We start from the raw sequence: 22,459 nt of genomic DNA, 5'->3' as shown, positions 1-22,459 counted from the left end.
GTCTTCAGAACGCAACGCGGTGCTGATGTACAACTTTTTGTTTCGCATCCAGTGGAAGTCTCACTCCTTCAAACACCAACGCCCGAACGAATCAACGCGCTCCGAAACAGAGTTGAAATGATTTGTTTTCAACACCGTATCGTTACACCGGTATATATACCCAAAAAACAAAACGGGCTCTAGAATTTGATGTGTGTGTGTTTGTTTAGAATACGGCAAGCATGATTAGAGGCTCGGTTGAAGCTTTTTTGAGAAAAATATTGCATACAATATATATATATATATATATATATATATATATATATATATATATATATATATATATATATATATATATATATATATATATATATATATATATATATATATATATATATATATATATATATATATATATATATATATATATATATATATATATATATATATATATATAAATGGATTTTTGTCTGTCTGTCTGTCTGTCTGATTCTTATGGACTCGGAAACTACTGAACCGATTAACAAGAAAATAGGTATATAGGAGTTTTTGAGGCCGGGGAAGGTTTTCGTGATAGTTTGAGATCCCTTCTCCCTCTCTAAGGAGGGCTGCCACACAAATTAAACACAAATTTCTACATTACTCGGGACTTAATCAAGCAAATGAAACAAAATTTGGTATATGGAGGTTTTAGGGTACAATAAATGATTCTATGGTAGTTAGACTCGCCTCCCCCATCTCAAAGGGGGGGGGTCTGTCATACGAATGAAACACAAATTTCTGTATTACCCGAGAATCAATCAAGCAAATGAAACCAAATTGGGCATATTGAGGTTTAAGGGTGCAATAAATGTTTCTATGATGGTCAGACTCTCCACTCCCCTCTCTAAAGAGGGGCTGCCATACAAATGAAACACAAATTTCTGCATTACTCGAGAGTTAATCAAGTAAATGAAACCAAATTAGGGATATGGAGGTTTAAGTGTGCAATAAATGTTTCTATGGTGATTAGACTCTACACCACCCTCCCCCTTCCCTCTCTAAGGGGTGGCTGCCATACAAATGAAACACGAGAACTAATCAAGCACAATTTGGAATGTGAGGGTTTTTGGGTATGAGAAATGTTTCTATAATGGTATGATCTCCTCTGCAATGGAGACTAGGTCCCATAAAAATAGTACACATATTTCAACCAAAAATATTCCAACCAAACATGACAATTGAAAATTTTCGGAAAACTCTAAGAGAAAAAGGAAAAATTCGGAAAATTAAATTCCCATATGTTCTACAATTACATAGTGACAAGGGCTGTTAGTCCATTTGATGTCTGCGCTAGCGAAATTGATCTTTGTTCGAAACTGGAATGGATACCAAAAAAAAAGGATCGCCGGGTGTGTTGATAAGAGGAAGGAATTTAACGATGTCTTTATTCTATTATATTATCTGTATAAAACATTTATTCCATGTAACGAAGAACATGTTATTTGCAAGTAGTTGAAAAGTCTTGAACGAGAATTGTGCCTGTAAATAATCTGATATTATAATGATGAGTTTTGTTAGAAATACTATGAATTTTATAGTAAAAAAGGTAAATTAAACTAGGTCGATTAAAAGATCAATCAATGAACGGTTCTGCGATTGGACCCATGAATTTACTCATAGTAAGAAAATGTGAATGTTTGAAGGTATTGATAACAAAAAACAAATGTTGGGCGGAACGAAGTTTGCCGGGTCAGCTAGTCGTTTATAAAATGGAGACATGTTATCATATCTGGCATCCTTGGGCTAGGTCGTTTGCGTGTAGAATGGAATGGAATGAAACATCGACAAACGCACGATCTAAAGCGCTTTTTTTCACTTGCCTTTTTTCGATTTTCCAAGCAGAAAATCCACAAGCATATGGAATCAATCCAACAACAAAGCGACTTTTACTTCAAATTCTGGAGCATTTCCAGTGGTCTAAATACATATTGTCTCTAGAGGACATTAGTTTATTTGCTTCAATAATTTGTTTTAATGACATGGTTTGAGTTACAACCAAAACTTCAAAGCTGAAATAAACAAATTGAGTTATCACAGTTCCGTTTTTGTGAAAGAGCTAGGGCCATATTCACTCAATCAACGGTTTATCTAGCCAATTATCATTTCCAAGCTCATAAACTTAATACACAGTTGCGCAATATATTCTTTGTTCACATTTATTGGAATAAACTTCAAAATCTCAAGTTTAATTAAATGCGTTATATAACAATGACAATTACAATAAACATTGAATAAGCTATCAGGTCTAATTTTTATGCTACACAGCGGTCCACACCAACATATACATACGCTGGGCCGGTTTCAATCGAACTAGCTGTTGTGTCTCACAACCCGCACGTTCAGGTGAGTCTCCAGCTAAAGCAGCAGTCGCCGGGAAACGATATGCATGGATATCCACAGCGTATCGCTATCACTCAATCCTAATGGGTCGCCAACGACTAATTCCACCAAAGCGAATGGAACTTAGAGCAGTACGGCACAAACCCGCCGGTAGTGACCCTTTCATATACCCACTAGCAAAGCTCCCGCAATCGCTGAATTGCCAATCCCAGCAGCAACAGCAACAACCCTCACGTTCCGTAAAACAGCAATGCAGACAACAACTTGCAGCAGTCACCGAAACACATCAATGATGCCAACAGCGTAAACACCAACGTTTATGCGCAGCAAACACATAGCGGTATGCACTCATCATTGCATGCCATTTGTTATCCTCTTTCTAGGAAAACTCTAGCCGTTCGTTTTGTCGCTGTCAATTCGAACTCAAGTAATGGCTGAACAGCAGTTCTGACATAACGTTCCACCTTATTATACCGCCTTGATTTTGAGTTGTACGTGAGCAACGTATACAGTATACCCATGTATGCTGATCAGGCACTTGCATTAGTATTGCTAAATAAGACTGCATGGGAATTATGAAATTTACAATATCTCCGAAATTTAAAGGAGAACAAAAATATGTTTTTATCCAAAAACATATTCTATTTAAAAAAATGTCTTTCATACATATATACAATCATATTCGTGCAAAATATGTCCAATTTGAGCTCCCGTGGCCGAGTGGTTAGCGTCACATCTAGCATGCCGAGGGTTCGGGTTCGATTTCCGTTCTGGTCGGGAGCTTTTTCTTCGAATAAATTTCCTCCGACTTGCACTGTGATCGCGCGTATTCTAGAGCTTGCCACTCAGAATGGATTGTTATAAAAATATGGATTCAATTCTCGCGCTTTTCTGAATAAAAACGTGGTAATAGTTATCTTTTTTTAATTTGATTGACATTCTTTTTTGTTGAAAAAAAATTCCGGGAACATTCAGAACAAAACGTCGTGATTATGCTGCTTTTTTCATATGTTAAGTAATTTTGTGTGAGATGCACAAATGGTAACATACCTCTGATAGCTGTCTATGTTGTTGGTACGAGAGCACAAGAAAGAGGTTCTCTCTCTCTCGGTCTGCCGGAGAGGGTCTAAGTGTCATTCGCCCTAACGTTGACGACTTTAAACTTGTTTTTCCTGCTTGCCTCTGAAGAAAAAAGATTGTTTTTCCCAAATTTGTGCTGTTTTGTGAGTGAAAAAAGTGAAATTCCTGCTGCCAAGTGGAGTGCTAGAATTGGGTGTTGTACATGGTGTAATTGTAAGTCCAGGAATTGCTATTGGAAGAACTAATGTGTGGTTTATTCTGTGTGAAACTAAAAGTAATCGCATGCATGGATCGTTTTTTCGCTATACACGCAATCAATTCCCCCTGAACATCCAACTGGATTCCTGGATGAACGTCTGGATTCCGCTGACCGTGCAGCATACCCAGAACACTTGTCGCGATCTATCTGACTCGGATGAGGGATGCGTGTCCATGTAGATGTTGGCATGCGTACGCCATATCCCGTCCCGTCAAAGTACTCTTCAGACAGTGTTACTATTAAAAAAGGGGAGCTCTAGAATGAAATCGATTTCCACCGCTCCCACACTGCACCAGCCGCGGAGTAAGTTCCTGAGGGTAGTCGCCAAATACGCGACACTTTCCCCGCGTGTGGTCTGCCAATATGTATATACTGTTATGGGGAATGCTTCCCAGCAATTGAAGCGTCAAGAACAATGCACTCTTGCTGTGTCTCTCGCACACCAGCAAATTTGCGAACCAATACCATTGGCCAGTGATCTTGGTCACACATTCACCGGGGTGTGGTTTGCGAGACAGACGAAGCGCGGGGTAAACAAGCAAAGCGGTACACAAAACAATAAACAAAAGCACGAGAAGAGCCAGAGAGCTGTGTTTAAAACAGAAAAGCGGAAAACCAACATCGTTAATAGCAGCAACAGCAAGAGGAATAGAGTTAGCTCTACAGGTTAAAAAAAATCGATAAGATTTGACTTTTGGTACAGTTCTTGAATTGTTTAATGCAAAAAGCCAAGAATGTTTAAACTCAAGAGCTGTTGATGAATGTAAATTTAAAACTAATATTAGTGTAGGACTCTTGGAAATCCCACCTTCAACAAGTTATTTTTCTTTAATCTGTCGAAATGAGTTTGTCACTAATCAAACATGTTTTACTGACGATAAGTTATGATTCGAAATACTTACCCCATAGATTAGAGGCAAATGAACTGAAAAGTTTAAAGCTTCTTAAAGCCAAAAAGAAGAAGAAGAAGATTACCCCATAGATTAAAGGCAAATGTACTGCAAAGATTAAAGCATCTTTAAAACAAAGAAAGCAAAAAAAATAACCCGTAGAAGCATACCGTTGTGAAACTGCAACATAACATTCAAACATCATCAAAGTCGTAAATGTTCAGCCACCTTTCAAATCAGGTTCGTCTCTGTAGGTTTTTTTTATCCCATCTATTTATTTTATTTAGGCTCATTTAGCACTTCAGTTGTAACAGAGCCGGATTTATTCGTGTACATTCCGCTTATCGATAACATGTGGTAAATTACACAATGTCACCATCCGGCGTAAATGGTCCCTTACACGATAAATAATAATGACATTACTTTATCAAATTGACAATAACAATGATAGTGTAAGGTCGAGGACATAGTGAACGCGATGCGATGCGGACGCGGGCCCGTTTGCAGGAAAGTTCTTTCGTTCACGAATGCGGAAATCAAATGCAACCGCCCTGACCTGACATAGTAAACGCGAACGCGATTTCAACCCCAGTTCCAACCTAACTGCTGTCAAAACGCTTTTTTATTCACTAAGTTTCGATCTAGTTTCGCACTAGGTTCAACCCGAAAGCTGCTGGGTTCGCACTGAGATGTTTCATGGGTTCGCACTCGGATTCATCAATACAACTATGCTGAACTGTCAAGTTCCGAGTATTGTTTTGGAATATCTAAAAATAAAGACTATGAAAATGGAAACCCTGCTGCTTTTGCTTTTGTATTATTGGAATCGTAGTTCAATTCGGATTCTGATTTTGAAGAGTATATTCGCGTAGATGGCTTCAAGCTTCGTGTGCTTTCATTGGGAGGCGAAAATAATGATGGATATTCAGGTGGAATAAACATGCTTTCAAAATCATAATTATGAATGAAAATTTACTTTAACGTATTGAATATTTACCTAATGTGATGAAATTAGAGGTTTTTTTCCAATTGCAAAAACATATTGAACGAAAACTGTGTCTGATGATGATTATATATTATAATAGTAATTATTTGTTGAATAAACAGAAAATACATCGACAAATGGTAAAGTGGGTGTTAGGACTACATGTGTTAGGTAATCAAACAATATGAAGTAGAAATTTTCATTCAAACTTTTATATTTTCACACTGCACTTGGCCCTTCTGATCTGATAGAGAATAATTTACCTCCCAAGCACTAATATCGCTAGCAGAAGTCGACACTGTACATTTGTCATCGCAAATATAAACAAATCACACTATATAACGCACACCGACAAACCGCCGCATTCGTAAACCTGAAAACGTTTTTTTTATTACAGAATCAGTTTGGAACTAACTCAGTTTAAAAAACGAATTTGCTATACGTCAGGTTCAAGCGGTTGATTTCCGCATTCGTGAACGAAAGAGCTTTCCGCAAACGAGCCCGCGTCCGCGTTCACTTCGCATCGCGTTTACTGTGTCCTCGACCTATTACACAGAGCAACACATTTGATGCGAAAAAAATGATTTTTATTTATATTTCTTTTATTTTAAAAGTTTGTTCATTCCATCTGAAAATTTGTTATCATTTTCGCTTCTCAACGATGAAGCACGAAGCTTAAAATGTTAATTTGCGATGGCGACGGTACAGTGTCGACATCTAGTGCCCAAATACATGGATGAAGCATACCGAGCATACCGGTAAAATATGGTGTCGACGGCTACGAAGGTATTAAGGTGAAGGTGGAAGCTAGCCACAAATGGCTGCCACAATGGCGCTCATTTCTTTCATCTCCCTCCCTCACTCCTCGCCCAAAAATCAATAATTTTGCGAAACAGTGTGAAGAAAATGATCGTTTTCGCACACTTCCCATCAGGTAATATCAACCAAACTGTAATCGATTACTCACAAGATATTAAATTTTCATCTGCTGTCGCACTGTATAGAGAAAAACGTCGGAAAACTCGAGCAAGTGCTCTGAAAGTTAAATTTTCTTTTTTCAATCTTCGGCAATGGTTTTGTTTGTATTGGTGAAAGCATCGTTATTTTTTCGACACTGATGCCAGACAACATAATCGGAACAGCTATCAAAACCACTCAATAAAATATTATTCGTGAGTCATAGCGTTTCATGTCATAAAAATCAATAGAATAAAATTTTGTTGATATCAATACAATCATTGTTTTTACGTTTAATGGGTCTATAATGTAAGTTTTAGCGACTTTAACATTGGGTAAGAAAATTGTATTGCAGAGCTCGGAACACTGCCACGACTGCCTATGCTTTCAAAAACAATAAACAGAAAAGCATTACATTCAATCAAAATGTCTCGGCCAACGAAGAGAAGGGTTAAGGCTCTCCAACGTGAATATGTGGAAACAATACGACCAACGAAGGAAAATATTAATGAATTATCAGCATCGAGTTACTATGCGGAAGAACTAGTTAATATCAAAAGAGCCCCATTTCGCATGTGTTATGAATTTGCTCATGCTACGCTCGCGTATAATCAGAATTTTACTTCATACGCAAATGCACCTTCTATATATATTTATGTATGCAATTGTTCATCGGAACATTTTGTTCATACATCTAACTTCAGTATTGAATTATTATTTTTTTTTTTCAAATGTATTCAAAGACTCGTATCAATGAAGCACCACACAGTCGGATAAGTGAACTGATCTGTTAAGTGTGCTTTGCTCTTCTCTCACAAACACTATTACCCCATTTTTACACGTGGGTTTACCTATACTACTACAATGGCTAGCTTGCACCTTCACCTTAAATGGTAATGAATCAAGCATAAGCTATTGAGACTAAAGGGTGTGTCACATCAAATTGCATCACGGAAAAAACGCTGTAGAAATTCGCCCAGTAGACCGATCCTTTTGAAAATTTTAGACAGTAAAATAAAAACTATTAAACAACTTTTGGCATTTTCTTTTTATTCATACTTCGAGCCCAAGCTCGTATGCTCGTATCTTCCTCTTTACCCCGTCCATAAGGTTCTGTACAACGTCAGGTTGTAGTTTTTTTTGAACAGAAATCCATTTTCTGTTGAAGTCCGCTCCGATTTGACAACTTTTGGGTTCTTCCGGAGGGCCTGCTTCATAATCGCCGAATATTTCTCTATTGGGCGAAGCTCCGGCGCGTTGGGCGGGTTCATTTCCTTTGGCACGAAGGTGACCCCGTTGGCTTCGTACCACTCCAACACGTCCTTTGAATATTGGCACGAAGCGAGATCCGGCCGGAAGATGGTCGGCTCCTCGTGCTGCTTCAATAGTGGTAGTAAGCGCTTCTGTAGGCACTCCTTAAGGTAAACCTGCCCGTTTACCGTGCCGGTCATCACGAAGGGGGCGCTCCGCTTTTCGCAAGAGCAGATCGCTTGCCACACCATGTACTTTTTGGCAAACTTGGATAGTTTCTGCTTGCGAATCTCCTCCGGAACGCTGAATTTGTCCTCTGCGGAGAAGAACAACAGGCCCGGCAGCTGACGAAAGTCCGCTTTGACGTAGGTTTCGTCGTCCATTACCAGGCAATGCGGCTTCGTTAGCATTTCGGTGTACAGCTTCCGGGCTCGCGTCTCCCCCACCATGTTTTGCCTTTCGTCGCGGTTAGGAGCCTTCTGAACCTTGTATGTACGCAGGACCTCCCGCTGCTTGGTCCGCTGGACGAATGAACTTGACAAATTCAGCTTATTGGCGACATCCCGGACCGAACTTCTCGGATCACGTCTAAACTGCTTAACTACGCGCTTGTGATCTTTTTCACTGACGGAGCATCCATTTTTGCCGTTCTTCACCTTCCGGTCGATGGTTAGGTTCTCGAAATATCGTTTTAGTACTCTGCTGACCGTGGATTGGACGATTCCCAGCATCTTACCGATGTCCCGATGTGACAACTCCGGATTCTCGAAATGAGTGCACAGGATTAATTCACGACGCTCTTTTTCGTTCGACGACATTTTTCCAAATTTACGAAAAATTGACAGTGAAGCATGGCCAACGTGATCTATACACTCTTATCTGATTTTAAAGCGAAAGTTGAAGATATAATTCCTAAAAATTAAATTTCTACAGCGTTTTTTCCGTGATGCAATTTGATGTGACACACCCTTTATTATGTAAAAATACAGTTTTAAATTGTTAATAGATTAATGAAAAGAATTTCAATATGGTTTTTGAATGCTCATAACATATTGCTCTGAACATTCTTCATTCACTACTTAAAAGATATTATAAGAACAGATCAAATTGTTGAGTTTATAATTAGAAACCATTGTTAGGAACATTCATTCAAGATTTTTTCTTTTTTTTGCAGAAAAACTTTCAAATTATTAATGGGAATGTTTATCTTATACAATACAATTAATTTTCTTTGATAATTTTCATTTCGAAAATGTGTTTATTTTACTTATCACTATGAAGGCTAGAGTTACCACATTCCTACAAGCAATAAAATGATCGTGTTTCAACCGAATAATGATAATGCGGAATGGAGTGATTCTTGCTAGTATTGTCATTACTGATAATGTCAATGCTACTGATCGTGTGAGGGCCGCTTAGGAGTATTTTTAAGGCGGTTTTATACTACCCAGCGATGATTCTATTGAGAATTGTGTTTAGAAATCAATTTCTCAATAATTTCAAGACAATTTAACAATATGTAAGTGTCTTGAATGATTTTTTGAGTTATGATTATAATTGAAAACATGTTAACTTTGCAAAATCACTCGAAAACGAAAAGAATACCTCTCTGATATTGAGATATGTTATGTAAAAAATCTCAGCTTCCGAGAATAAATGTAAAAAATATGGTGACCTTAATTCCGAAACCATGTAAGCTATGAAAAACAATTACAATCAATAATTACGAAAACAAAATCTGTAAATAAGAGATTATTTCAAAAATATTGAAATTCGAATGGAAAAAAAATTGATGTTCAAAATCAGTGATGATTCATCTGGTAAGACTTTAAAGAATATTTCTATCCTATATTTACAATTTTAGTAGTTCTGCATAATGTATGAGCATGAGATTAATTTGATGTGTTATTTGATGACTATTTACACATCAAACTTTGATTAATTATTAAATAACAACTATTTGTGCTACATTTAAGTATTATGCATTGAAAGTTATGGAAAAATATTCGCAATATTTGTCAAAATATTACTAATAGTAACTTTCTCCATTTTTGACTCAATTTTACCCCCATAACCCATTTTCACCCCCATCGACGGTATCTTTTGATTTCATTGATATTTTACTATTTATATTTTACATATGGTTTCATCACTCAGACGTTTTTCTATTATGGATTTATTGGGGCCAATGTATGTTCACCTAATCAACGATTTGCAAAGAAAAGTTTTGAATCGATATGCATGTATTTTCAATAAAGCAGTAATTTTGAATTACTCATTTCCGTTCAATATGATGTGAAGACACTTTTAGTTCCGTGTCAATATATTCAAAACAGTCATTTGATTCTGTTGTTTGAAAATCTGTAAAATTTTCCAATTACTGAACTGAATTTGATGATTTCAGTTGAAAACATACATTGCTTATGTAATTGGGTCCATCTACGAAAAATTAAGGGATTTCAAATGCATATTATACAAAATCGCTATTATGATATACGTTATACTATATAGTATTAGATGAGAAATTTATACAGCTTTTCTTGCTTAGGACATAAACAGTGAACATAATGAAGCAAGCAAACAATTCAACGAATAAAGTGTGTTTTTAAGATTTTACTCGCTGGTTGCGCTGTGACGGATAGGCAACAAACAATATGCTTGCATACAATTCGAGCGTTAGCCTCCATGGTAGAGATAAGCAAATCGTTCACGAACGGTAGAAAGAACGTTTAGCAAATTCTCGGTCAAAACCGCCAACAAAGCTGGGAGATTGTTGCATCGGAACGGGACCGATGCTCACGAGAGCAAATTAAAATAGAAACTAAAAGTAGCGAAGATATGCTATTCATACGTACAGAGTACGAATAAATTATAAGTTTGGCACAACGAAACAAGGAACAAACACAAAGCCAAACACTGGTGACTTGAAGGGACTTTTTTGTTAGTAATATTGCGTAGATGTTTTGCAACTGGAACGCGAAATTAAAGCACACATAACATTCCTGCAGATGAATGGTTCTCCTTGCGAGCCGGCGATGATGGCCTGACTTGATTTTTCCCCACATAATGTGGCGAAAAACATTATGATTATGCCTGATTTGCCGTAGCTCGGCTAGATGTGTTGATTGCAATTCCAGATGCACAGCGAGTGAGATATTCGCTCGCGTCCACTCGAGGGGAAACAAAGGTTACGAAAACGAGCACAATAAGCGATGTTCGCTGTTTTGGATATAGAAAGAGACTGAAAATTTTCATCAGAGGAGATGCAATACTTATACACTAACGACAGCGTACTTACTGTGCAAGGGTGGAGTTTAAGCCGCAAATACTCTGTTTTCGTTATCCCCATTCGTTGTCTACATTCACAGACTAGGGGATTGTTATGTATATCAAACAAATCTTAAAGAATTTCGTTAACGTTAACGTTAATTTTAACGTTTTAACGTTTTTGAAATCTAGGCAATATGAAACCAGAAAATATGAAAAATTGCACGAATCGAATTGTTAAATAGAACATTGTCGAGTGAGAAACATACGGTGTCACACAATATGCGCGTCCCTGTAATATTGCTATTGTGTTGTTTTAGGCGTTATTTGTATTTATTCAAAGAAAAAGATATAATTGAATGGAAAAACTCCAGAAAATATTTTCATCTTCATTCAGTTTGAATCATCATTTAATTTAGCCTACTCAAGACAAAATCATTAACCTTCGTTCTGTGAGACCGTATGCGCGAGTATAGGAGGTTTAAAAAAATCCGTACAAATTAGAAAATGTCCTACCTAATCCAATGATTAGCTGTGAAACTGCTTGTGATCGTTGGGTTCCAGATAACATTCAATGTTGTTCTTGATACCGGTATTGACAACCGCTGTATGAAAGAGAGAAAGAAAGGTTCAAAAGAACTGGCGCACTCGATAGAGGTTTTATGAGAAAATATACGGTAGCTTGGTCAGTTTTAGTCATTGAAATGTTTCACCAGGTATTGGTGGACCGAAAAGGCTTCTGTCGCTTTTTATTGATATGTCAGATATGAAGACATGTTATTATTTTGGAAAAAGCAACAAACATAGACCAAACATCTCTAAAATTGATCAATCGAGACACATTTTCAGTGCCAAAATCCCAATGTCATAACCAAAGAAATAAGTTTTATATATTTTTTTGTTTTATTGATATTTTTTCGTTATTATGGAATTATTGGGATCATTGTTTTCTCTCCGAATCAACGATTTTCAATGCAAACTTTTAAATTTGCTTTCAAAAATAAAAAGTGATATAGTTTTTTTCACATTCATAGCAATAAACTTCGGAACATTTAGGCCCGCATCATATAAAAACATTGTTTTATCAAAAATAGAGGTTTGAATTATAATTTTTTGTTCAATATAATTGTGAAGATACTTCGTACCGTGTCAATATATTCAAAAAATCACCTGGCAACCCTGGATATAAAGTTTTATAATAATTACAATAATTACAAAACAATTTCTGAAGATAAAAGTGAAAAAAAAATCCGATGCTTTACCTCAATAAGCTGAACAAACACATAAAAACAAACTAAACTCGACTGATTCATCAGCGACCGGATGGTCGTGTCAGAATGTTTCCAGTAAAGCTCGACTTTTGAATTATCAACACAAGCGAGTCGAGCGTAAAAACGTTTGACTCGTTTTCTGGAATAGGGCCTTATGATTCCGGATTCTACGTGATCAAGTGACTAATGGGTGGAAGGGAACAAAGTCGAAAGATAGAGATCCCTTGACAGACGATAGTCGCCGCTCAAATCTTGAACGCGAACCATCAAGTAGTTCAACTGGTCCATACCTGGCTGTCTGAGAGTCTAATTTATTGTTTATTTTGTATATGAGGCAACTCCGGTGGCTGTTTTGCATTCGAACACCAAATTATCGGTCTTGAACACTTTGTAGGGGAAAAGGGGGGAATTTGGACCACCTAAGCAAATCGCCTAATATTTCCAAACCAATGCGGTTTAAATAAAAAATGTCTCCTTGAACTCTGAGCTACACTTGTTTTCTCTCAATCAATAATATTTAATCATTATAAGAAGCTTCTACTACCAAATATATCATAAAATAAAAGAGATGATTTTTGGACATTAAAATTTGATGCGGGGTGATTTGGACCGTCTGTGTGTTTCATCGAAAAAAACATACTTATGTTTATGTAAAGTACTTTGAGATAATGTTACAATCAGTAACAGTGTTCTGGGATCGATACCAGGTGTCTTGGCCAGATTCCAGACCAGAAAAAAATGATTGAGACCATCTCGAATTCTGTATGGATCTTTTCACTGTTGTTCGGGGATTTTCAAACCCCTTCGATGCTTGGTCAAAGAAAATCCGCTCTTGATGGCCTGCGTTGATCTTTTAAGCTCCTCCTTCTTCCAACGTTGTCTGTCCATCCTCATTTGTAATTCAGCGGCATCTGGAATCAATTAGACCAAAGAAAAGCCTCAAATCTGTAGGACCAATTCACCCCACAAAAACGTGTCCATGTCACCCCACACAACATGCAAAAATTAAAATGCAATTAGTTTTATTTATTATTATCAAATTTACAGTCTCGCTGCATCAATTTGTTTCTCTTCTGTAGACAAACAAACCTTTACTGCATAATAAACGAAAAGTTTGTTTAATCAGCGGGAAAAACCTTAAAACCACGATCGTAAAACCAACATTTTTTGGCAATTCAATTTGCTTGTTTTGTTCATGCTACCGTTTCCTTCCACCTGTCGAATTTACCAAAGTTTTTTACGTTAGGTACATACGGTTCAACAATAAAAGGAGATGACATTATAAACAATCCAAGTTGAGACATACTTTTTGAGATAAAAGGGTGGTCCAATTCATCCCGTATGTCCAACTTACCCCGTGTTACCCTACATGTTCCTCCCCGACCCATTTGGGAAATTCCTGTTATCAAAGCAGCCACGAGCCTTTTTCAACGATATGGTATCAAAACAGTATTGATATCTAGGCATATTTTGGGCACTTTTTCGCTTGAATAAGGCACATCTAACCGGAGTTGGAACAGACCTTTGACAGCCGGCCATAATCTCCCACAGTAAACTGGATTATTCTATCTATCGTCGCTGCCTCTCTGTTGCTACTGCTGCAAACGGTGGAGGCTCCACTTCTCGCTGCTAATTATGCCAGCAGCATTCTGGCTGGAACCTAATCCCACCCCGAGGTGAGATGGCGTGAGTAACGTGTTCAGTTAGTTAACGCGAGCCGGGTTGTGGTGGTTACGCTGGCCGTTGCGCAAAATTTTAACGATAGCGTTTGATGATTCTGAAGTATTTTTTTTTCGTCTGTTGGTCCCGCTGCTATCGCTCGCAAACCGATATCTTATCAATTGATGAGTGGATAGTGAAGTAATTGATTTTGCATTAGAGCGCAAGAGGGACTGACAAACAAACGAACAAACTGCTGGCGGTGGCTTGTTCGTGACCGCAAGTGGTGACTGGCCGGTTCTGTCGGTGAACAGTAAAACTTGCGTAATAGATAAAACCCTTCGTTGAGAGTAGTCGAAAATCAATAGCTTTATTTTTGTTGTGTTTTTTTTTCGAAAGTAAAACATGTACGGCATAAAACCGTAACATGGCGGCGCCTTAGCGGGACAGTGTTTGTGTGTGTATGTGCTTGTGGACTCGTGGAAGTCGGTTTCAAAAGAGCAGAAGAAAAACATATCAACAGAAACAATAACAAGTGAAAACTGCGGGAAAAAGTTCTCACACGCAGTTATACGTTATATATACATTTTGAAGTAAATAGCGCTACCGAACAGCAGAGCGTGTGCGAGAGTGTGTGACTAACAGTGTGGCAACTAAACCTAACTAGCATGATGGCGGATACTAACAGCGGCACTTCTGGTGGGGGTGGACCCGAACCAATACCCCAGTGGAAGAAGGAACTGATCCAGCGCCGGAAGAATCTGGCCAAAACGATCGGAGCTGCTGCCACACAGGTGCACGACAGTGCCTCCACGGTGGCAGCCGCACTCACGACACCGACCACACCGAGGGCTGGACCCGGCGGAAACCCCTTTGGCTGCGGCCAGAAAGGTATCATCACATCATCTGATGATGGTCTCAATCTTTCTCTTTCTCTCTATCTATTTTTTCATGTTATCGTTGTGTTTTATCCTCAGTTCTGTTATGTTTCTGTCGGGAGATAACAACATTCCGGTGCCGTCAGTCAGCATCGTTTGTCTCCCCATCATACCACCCCTGTACCATCGTCATTATTTATCACCGTTGCTTTCGTATATGCGACGAATGCTCGCGAGATATATTATGCATTCACTATCGCTTTGTGTTTGTATTTGCGTTTCCGTTTGTATAACTATTTACTGGTTTTGAGAGATGATGGAACTGATAACATAGAAAGAATTAAATGTTTGTGCTAGTATTCCACATTAGACTAATACTTATTTCATCACTGTTTTAGGACACACCGTTATTTGTTGGTTAATATAAATGTATTGCCGAAAACAGTCGGCATCCATTGTTTGGGAGCTACACTCATTGAAGGTTTGTTTACATTTCGGTGGTTCACAGAAAATGGAGCCCTTTTTTGAAAAACCTATCAATACAAATCTGATAATTCCAAAACTAACCTTTAAATTTACTTTCATTCATTTTACGTCAAGCAAATGTAAACTATATACTCAAGCACTCGACAAAAAATTGAATTATCTCGACACTCGACAAATTAATTGAATATCGAAATTTTTAGTGATTTTAGTTTTTGATGTGTGTAAAGTAATCGCAAAATTGAATGTAAACCTAGGGTTGGTTTGGAATTTTTGAGGTTTTTGGGATTAAAAAGTAAATAATTAAAAGCCATTTGCGTTCATCGTATAATCCTTGTTACTATCATGTAGTGATAAGAGAAAAAGCTTGGGTTGTATCTAAACCGGACAAACCATGATCATTTATCGGACAAACCATGATCATAATTTTTCTTTGAGGAAAATCGTCCAAAAACGTAAAAATTTGAATAATTTCAACGCCTTAGGGTAGTATTCGCAACTAGAGACTTGGGGCTTTTCAAAAAACCCAAACTCGTCTTGGTTATATGTGATTTTTATGAAGAAAAATCGTTTAGCATTTACTAGTTGCGTGAAAACACCCTAAATCGGACAAACCAAGATCATTTACCCAGTTGATTGAATTATTGATTCAATGAAACAATTCTCGAATTCAATTGAATTCAACATATTTGCTGTGTAAGTAAAGAATTTGAACAAACGCCATGTGATGTAAGGCACCTTAGTTTTGGAGTTGTATTGGGGAAACCGTAAATCGGGCCAATCAATCAAAAATATCGCTTGACATTTCACAGTTATTCAATTGTTCATCTCAGGAAAAATAACATTTTATAAATTGTGATAGATGCGTAGAAATATTTCCTAACAATTGATGCAAACATTTTTCCGATCTATTAGGAATGTTCGCATTCGAAATCATTCATTTTTTCCTGCATGATCTGTATGTAGGTTTCATTTTATCCCCCATATATTCCGGTTAGACGTAGTCCCACGTCAAAAAGATAAAATGATCACATTTCTACTTCATGTTCAAAAAATCTTAAAATTTATCTTAAAAAGAAAATTGAAATCAGTTCAGAAATGTTAACTGATAACAAAAATCAATCCCCTAGTATTTGGTATAGCCTCCCTTTGGCTTCCAGCACTTCCTGCAAGCGCCGAGGCGAGATTTCTGGTGACTGTAGACGGAAGTGCCCGCCAAATCTCCGTAATCGTCGTTTTGAGCTCCGCTTTGGTCCCTGGATTTTTTTTCTTCAGATGGTTCTTGATTTCCCACCATAGATACTCAATAGTGTTGAAGTCCGGTGATTTCGGGGGTGTTTGGAGTTGATTGGGACATTATAGAGCAGGTATTCCCGCACGATGAGATCAGTTTGCTTCGGGTCATTATTCTGTTGAAAGTAGTAATAAATTTCTGAACGGGAGACTCCAGGTTACATTTCAGGAAGATCAATTAAGCCATCTTGTCCATCGTCGAATCCATAAACTTCATGGTTCTAGTTCCAGAAGCCACCAATGCACAATGGTCCAGGAGGTGCATTTAAGTGGAAATTAGCATTCAGAGCTCGACAGTTATTCCCTAGACATAAATATAACTTTCATATCTTTATAGATATAGATAAACATAGTTCGACAATGTTGTATCCCTAGTTAATTGAGACGTCTTTGTAGAACAAAGTTTTATTCTATCTCTTGAAATAACTGATATAGCGCCGATGTAACAGCGTCACAAATTTCTTCAGCGTTATCGAATAGTTGACCGCCGAACGCCTGTGTACTTCAAAAAGTTGGACGCTACGCACTTCGCGCTAGGAATAGAAAAAACTCTTGCCACGCTATGAAAAATGCCTCGAACGTTACGGCGATTATAGAAAAATAGAAAATAAAACGTAGATTACGAAAAACACCTTGTTTTTTGTCCTAACTATATTTTTCCGCGATTCTGAGGCACTGAAACTTATTTTTTAAACGACCCTCGTAGTTAGTTAATATGCACCAAAGGAACAAATGTATTCAAAATATGTTGTATCAAATAAATGGAGAGTAGTATCGTGTATACTCAATTTTGGGATTGACTGTATGTCATTTATTGATAGATCACAGGGATGGTTGCATCAATCGATTGGAAATGTTTCTAAGCATCAACCACAATAAACAAAATTATAGATTTGTTGAAACAAACTATTGGATAACTCAAAAAGGGTAAGCATTATCTAAATGAAAAATCCACGATCTGATTTTGATCCAAAATGTGCTCACTAAAAGCAGCAAATAACGTAACGGGGAGGCATAATTTAGATACATGGTTCTAGGTTACTCAGTGCAAATATTGGAAGGTGTGATAGAGGATCATATTTGATGAAAAAATGTACTTTGCAAATGGAGCAGTTCCACGCCAAATCAGCCGCTCGCTGCCACCATTACCGATTTCTTTTAAATTTTGTATATATGCAGCCATTTCATGCCAAACCGATATAGTGGTTCTCAGATTCTCGTCAAAAGTGGTAGTTTTGTTCTTTATCGCAGATTTTGAGACCAGTATTTTTTTTATTTTTTTGTTAGGGTGACCATTTCCATTTGAGGGAGGTCCAAAAAATCAATTTTTTCGCATTTTTGCCAAAAATTCAAAACTTTTGAACCACTGGACCAATTCAGATGTTCGACATATTAAATTAAAGCCAATTAGCTGGCTTTTTTTGGAAAAATACTATAGTTGCAGAAAATTTGAATTATGTTTTCGTTATTATTGATTGTATTTGTTTTTTATAGTTATCATGGTCTCGGGACCAATGGCGCTATATTTTTTATATTTTTCCTGGAAAGCTGAGGATTTTTCAAATGACATATTTCGAAACCAGGGAAGCGTTTTTTTCGTTTTTGAGTTATGATTTTTCAAAATTAACCGATGTCATTTTTCCCTATTTTCCCAAAAATGATTTTTTTTTTAAATTTATTTCTTTTGAACTACTGGACCGTTTCAGATGATCGACGTAACAAATGAAAGCCTACTAGCTAGCCTTTTTTTATTTTAAAATAACACACTTGCCAATTAATTGGATTATAGTCACATACATCCATTCTAGTCGTATAGAAATACTGAACGAAAACCGAAAATATGTTAACTCTGAAAAATCATAACTTAAAAAGGAAAAATAACACCTCTCTGGTATATAGACATATTATGTGAAAAAAACTCAGCTTTCAGGAAAAAATATAAAAAAATATGGCGTCCGTGGTCCCGAAACGATGTAAGCTATAAAAAACATATATAATCAATAATTACGAAAACAAAATCCTTTTTTATTCAGAATGTAATATAGACTAGCTAAGACTAGCTCATTGGCTTTAATTTGATATGTCGATCTTCTAAGTCGGTCCAGTAGATCATAAGTTATGATTTTTTGTAGTGGAAAAAGTGGGGAAAAATGATTTTTCGGACCATCGGTTAACTTTGAAAAATCATAACTCAAAAAAGGAAAAAAAAGCCTCTCAGGTTTCGACATATGTTATGTGAAAAATCCTTACCTTTCCAGAAAATATTATAAAAAATTTAGTAAAAATATAGTCTCCCTTATTAATTGAAATTAACATATTTTTTTTCATAACTCAAAAATGATAAACATAATAAAGTGAAATAAATTAATTACTCGAGAAAACTAGGGGTTGGTTATATCTGTGATACAATCGCAAAGTTGACGTAGGATGACCATTGACTTAGTCATCATTTGTTTGAAGTTGCATCTGAATCAATCCTCAATGGATGAATATTTTGAAAGATTTCTGGAAAGTCCAAGCAAGTATTAACATAGAGTTCTTAAAGTTCATTCGCCTCTAGTCTTGAAAAAAATAATAATTAGAGGATCAAAACCAACTCTCACATAGCCTTTAAAAAGCAATTTGAAAACCTTGAAGTTGACTCACAACCTTAAGATTTGCTGTGACTCGCCGGCTGGAACGATACTAGAATAGAAATCGAAAATTGAATCTCTTTATACTCTCACTCGATGCAAGTTTTGTGCAAGGGCGAAGCTTTAGTTGCAAATGTTTTCTTTTCCTTACCTCCCTTAGTATCGTTACAAACAATGAAACTTGCAACGATATACATAAAATATATATTCAATCAAATAAAGAGCAATTTAATCAGAACAGACAGAAGATTGAGTGGAAATTCGGAGAAGTGCGAACAAAAATTATCCACGCGAAAAGATCAACGGTCTCCCGAATGGCGAATAATCAAGTTTAATGACTCAATCCTTGAACTTGTTCGCTCTACTTCTGCTGGTCAAATGAATCTGCTTAAAACAGGAATTGTTCGTTTTCTCAAATCACGCCTCCATTTAATGATTGGTATTTTCTGCAACAGCCGATGATTGATTTCAGTGAGATTCCATTAGGCATTGTGGTAGGGTGTGAAATGAATTGAACTGGCCCGAACGATTGCGTCTGTGGGAAAGTGAGTATTAATTATTCGGAAGGAGAACATTTTGGTTCTATAGTCTGGACTTCATGCTTTCACGGCTACTAATCGGAGAATTGTTGAGGGAGCATTTTTGGAACGGCATCGGAAAAACTAAAAAAGATTCGGTTCACAATACATGTCGAGATCAGATTGAGGTGGATAGATCGGTAAAATATACGAATCTCATCAAGACTTCACCAAAGTGTAGAAACAAAATCATTTGATGGGCTACGTTACTCCTCAATCGACACGGGTTGAATTTCCAATGTACTTTCGAACACCCCCTAATGGACCCACCCGGAAACAATGCAAAACTGACACAACAAGATCACTGTTTGTGTTCGAATTTACCACGCTCACACTTATTGTTAGGCTGCCGGTAGCAAATGTAAATAGTGTTATCTGTTTGCCGCAAATTCCATGGTCGCAGATGGGAGCTCATTTTTATCTAAATACTTTCGTAGCCGGCTAAAAGAAAACAGAAAACAGAAACCCTCACTGCTACTGTAAATTGGATTTGCGCCGTGGCGCTTGTGGTTTTGTTGCAGTAGGCTGCTCATCGTATCTTATCAGCGATGTTGAAAGTGCATGTTTCGCTATTGATCGGTGGCCGGGTTATCACTAGACAGTCCTTTTGCTGCAGCAGCCAGCCAACCTTCGCACCGATTTTCCATGTAATTGATCATACAAAACATTGCCATGCTGTAATGCTGCTACATATTCGAGCAGCGTACCTTCCTCGGTTGTTGTGTCCAGGTTTTCGGTTTTCGTATCATGAGGTACGTAATCAATTCCCTTTCTGTGTTCCACACGATGTTGGGAAAGTCACATGGCCGTGTTTGTTGATTTTCCGGAATATTACGCAGCTTTATGGTGTACACGATTTGTATTGAACGTGTGCGGAATCCGTGTAGCCCATTCGTTTCTCCCTTACACATACATGGGTTTGCTATGCTATGAATAGATAAAGTCCAACGTTTGCAATTATTATTTCCATCGAGCGATTTTATGATAACCTACATTCTTCATTCATTTTGAGCTATATTATGTGAAAGATAATATAGCGAATGAATTTCAATTTCTCAATGTGTCAAGACTAAACAAAGCTAATAAACATTTAATTAGAACAAGGCGAGTTCTGAGCCATCATATTCATTTCACATGCCTGATTGCAATTTATCTCTATTCGATCGAATCAAAGAATTTTAATGGGGAACGTGTTTTGTATCGGAAATCAATAGCATGAATATACTACAAAAACATGGAATTACTTTAGAAGTAATTATCCTGACAATATATAAGAGTCTGACAGTTTGACATTTGGATCTGTAATTCGTAACCAAAACTCATAGGATTCAACAATTAAATTCTAACTTCAGAACTCGTAATATAATTCGAATCTCCAATCGATCATAAAGAAATTTACAGTCCTGTTTCGATAACAAGAATTTGAAACTTGTAATGTGCATGAAGTGCCTGAATTCAGTATCTGAATCGTACAATTAACTAGGATAATGAATCTGAAATTTTCAATTGAATTAGAAACATCAGTCTGTGTTTGGAATACTCATCTGGAAACTAGATTTGGCCTCGGAATTCGCATTCTACTCTTCTTTCTTTTTATTTTGAATGCCACTAACGGTTCTAGAAAAACTTCATTGTCTCAACATGGTATTATTTGAGTTATGTTATGTAGTAACTAATTGAAACTCCTATGCCAAGTAACACGGCTTGATTGTATTCTGTGTAGCAAATATAGGAAGATGTGTGCCAGTGGAGTTGGAGGCCTTGAATGAAAAAAACCCCGGTCATAACAGGAATTTAACCCGTAAATATCACGCTAACCACATGGTCAACGGAGTAACTTTCACTCTGGTAACAGTGGTGACTATTTAGACAATTAAGACCATTAAAGTGACAAATGAACGCAGAAGAATCTGACTAATTGGTTTGACCAGAAAGAAGTTTATGTTTATTTTATCAATTAGTTTACCAATCTACAATCTATTAATTCTGTTTATTTGTTTGGTCTATTGGAGCATATATAACAAATTTAAAACCTCAGAATGTGATAAACTTGGAATCATTGGGACCTTAAATTGTGATAGAAAAAAGCTACGGCTTTTGTATTGAAATAATAATAAAGAAGGATGGTGTCCAAGACACAATCGCATTATTAGCGGAGGACTAGGAAATTATTGCATATACATTTTTTTTTATCCAAAATATATATTTTTATTAAGGCTCATATGGCGTCAGCCTAACGGGGCCGGGAGTTCAATATTTCGACAATGTTTGCTTACAACTATGTTAGTAATATGTAACCGATTACTCGCGGTTGGCTCGAGGTTAGTATTACAAGTGTTCTCATAATTGGTATGTTGCAGTCTTCGATGTTCTGTACGTGTGCCCGACATGGGATACCTCCTATTGGAATGCAGCTGACCATTAATCAGCAACGCCCCCCTAGTCTGTACCCCATATCTAGCGTGGTGCGTCTTTCTCGACTCGAGGAATCCAGGATAGAATGGTCACTAGCCGGCTCAATCATCAGCTCGTGTAGAGTTGTCATGAGCGGTACAACCTTTGGCTCTTGTTGAATCATCAGTGGACTGCACAACCTTTGGCCCGTGTATCTGTA

The 22,459-nt window shown here is 37.2% G+C and overlaps 1 protein-coding gene across 8 annotated transcripts in view; it reads left to right on the top strand.

Moving 5' to 3' along the window:
- The first annotated feature begins 3,486 nt into the window (after positions 1–3,486).
- The window catches only part of LOC129774684 (putative uncharacterized protein DDB_G0277255), a 193,616-nt gene continuing 174,643 nt past the window's right edge, over positions 3,487–22,459 (top strand). For 3 of the 8 annotated variants that reach the window (XM_055778528.1, XM_055778525.1, XM_055778530.1), the window contains exons 1-2: positions 3,488–3,654; positions 14,380–14,871. In XM_055778528.1, coding sequence (XP_055634503.1) covers positions 14,649–14,871 — 223 coding nt within the window. In that variant the 5' untranslated portion in view covers positions 3,488–3,654; positions 14,380–14,648. Of the gene's footprint in view, positions 3,655–13,979; positions 13,998–14,379; positions 14,872–22,459 lie in introns of those variants that run through there. The other 5 variants (XM_055778532.1, XM_055778531.1, XM_055778529.1 and 2 more) reach the window with 4 other exon arrangements.

This window comes from Toxorhynchites rutilus, chromosome 3 (assembly GCF_029784135.1).
Source record: "Toxorhynchites rutilus septentrionalis strain SRP chromosome 3, ASM2978413v1, whole genome shotgun sequence".
Classification (NCBI taxonomy): Eukaryota; Metazoa; Arthropoda; class Insecta; order Diptera; family Culicidae; genus Toxorhynchites; species Toxorhynchites rutilus.
Note: the sequence above shows the minus strand (reverse complement) of the source record. Positions and strands in the feature narration are given on the sequence as shown.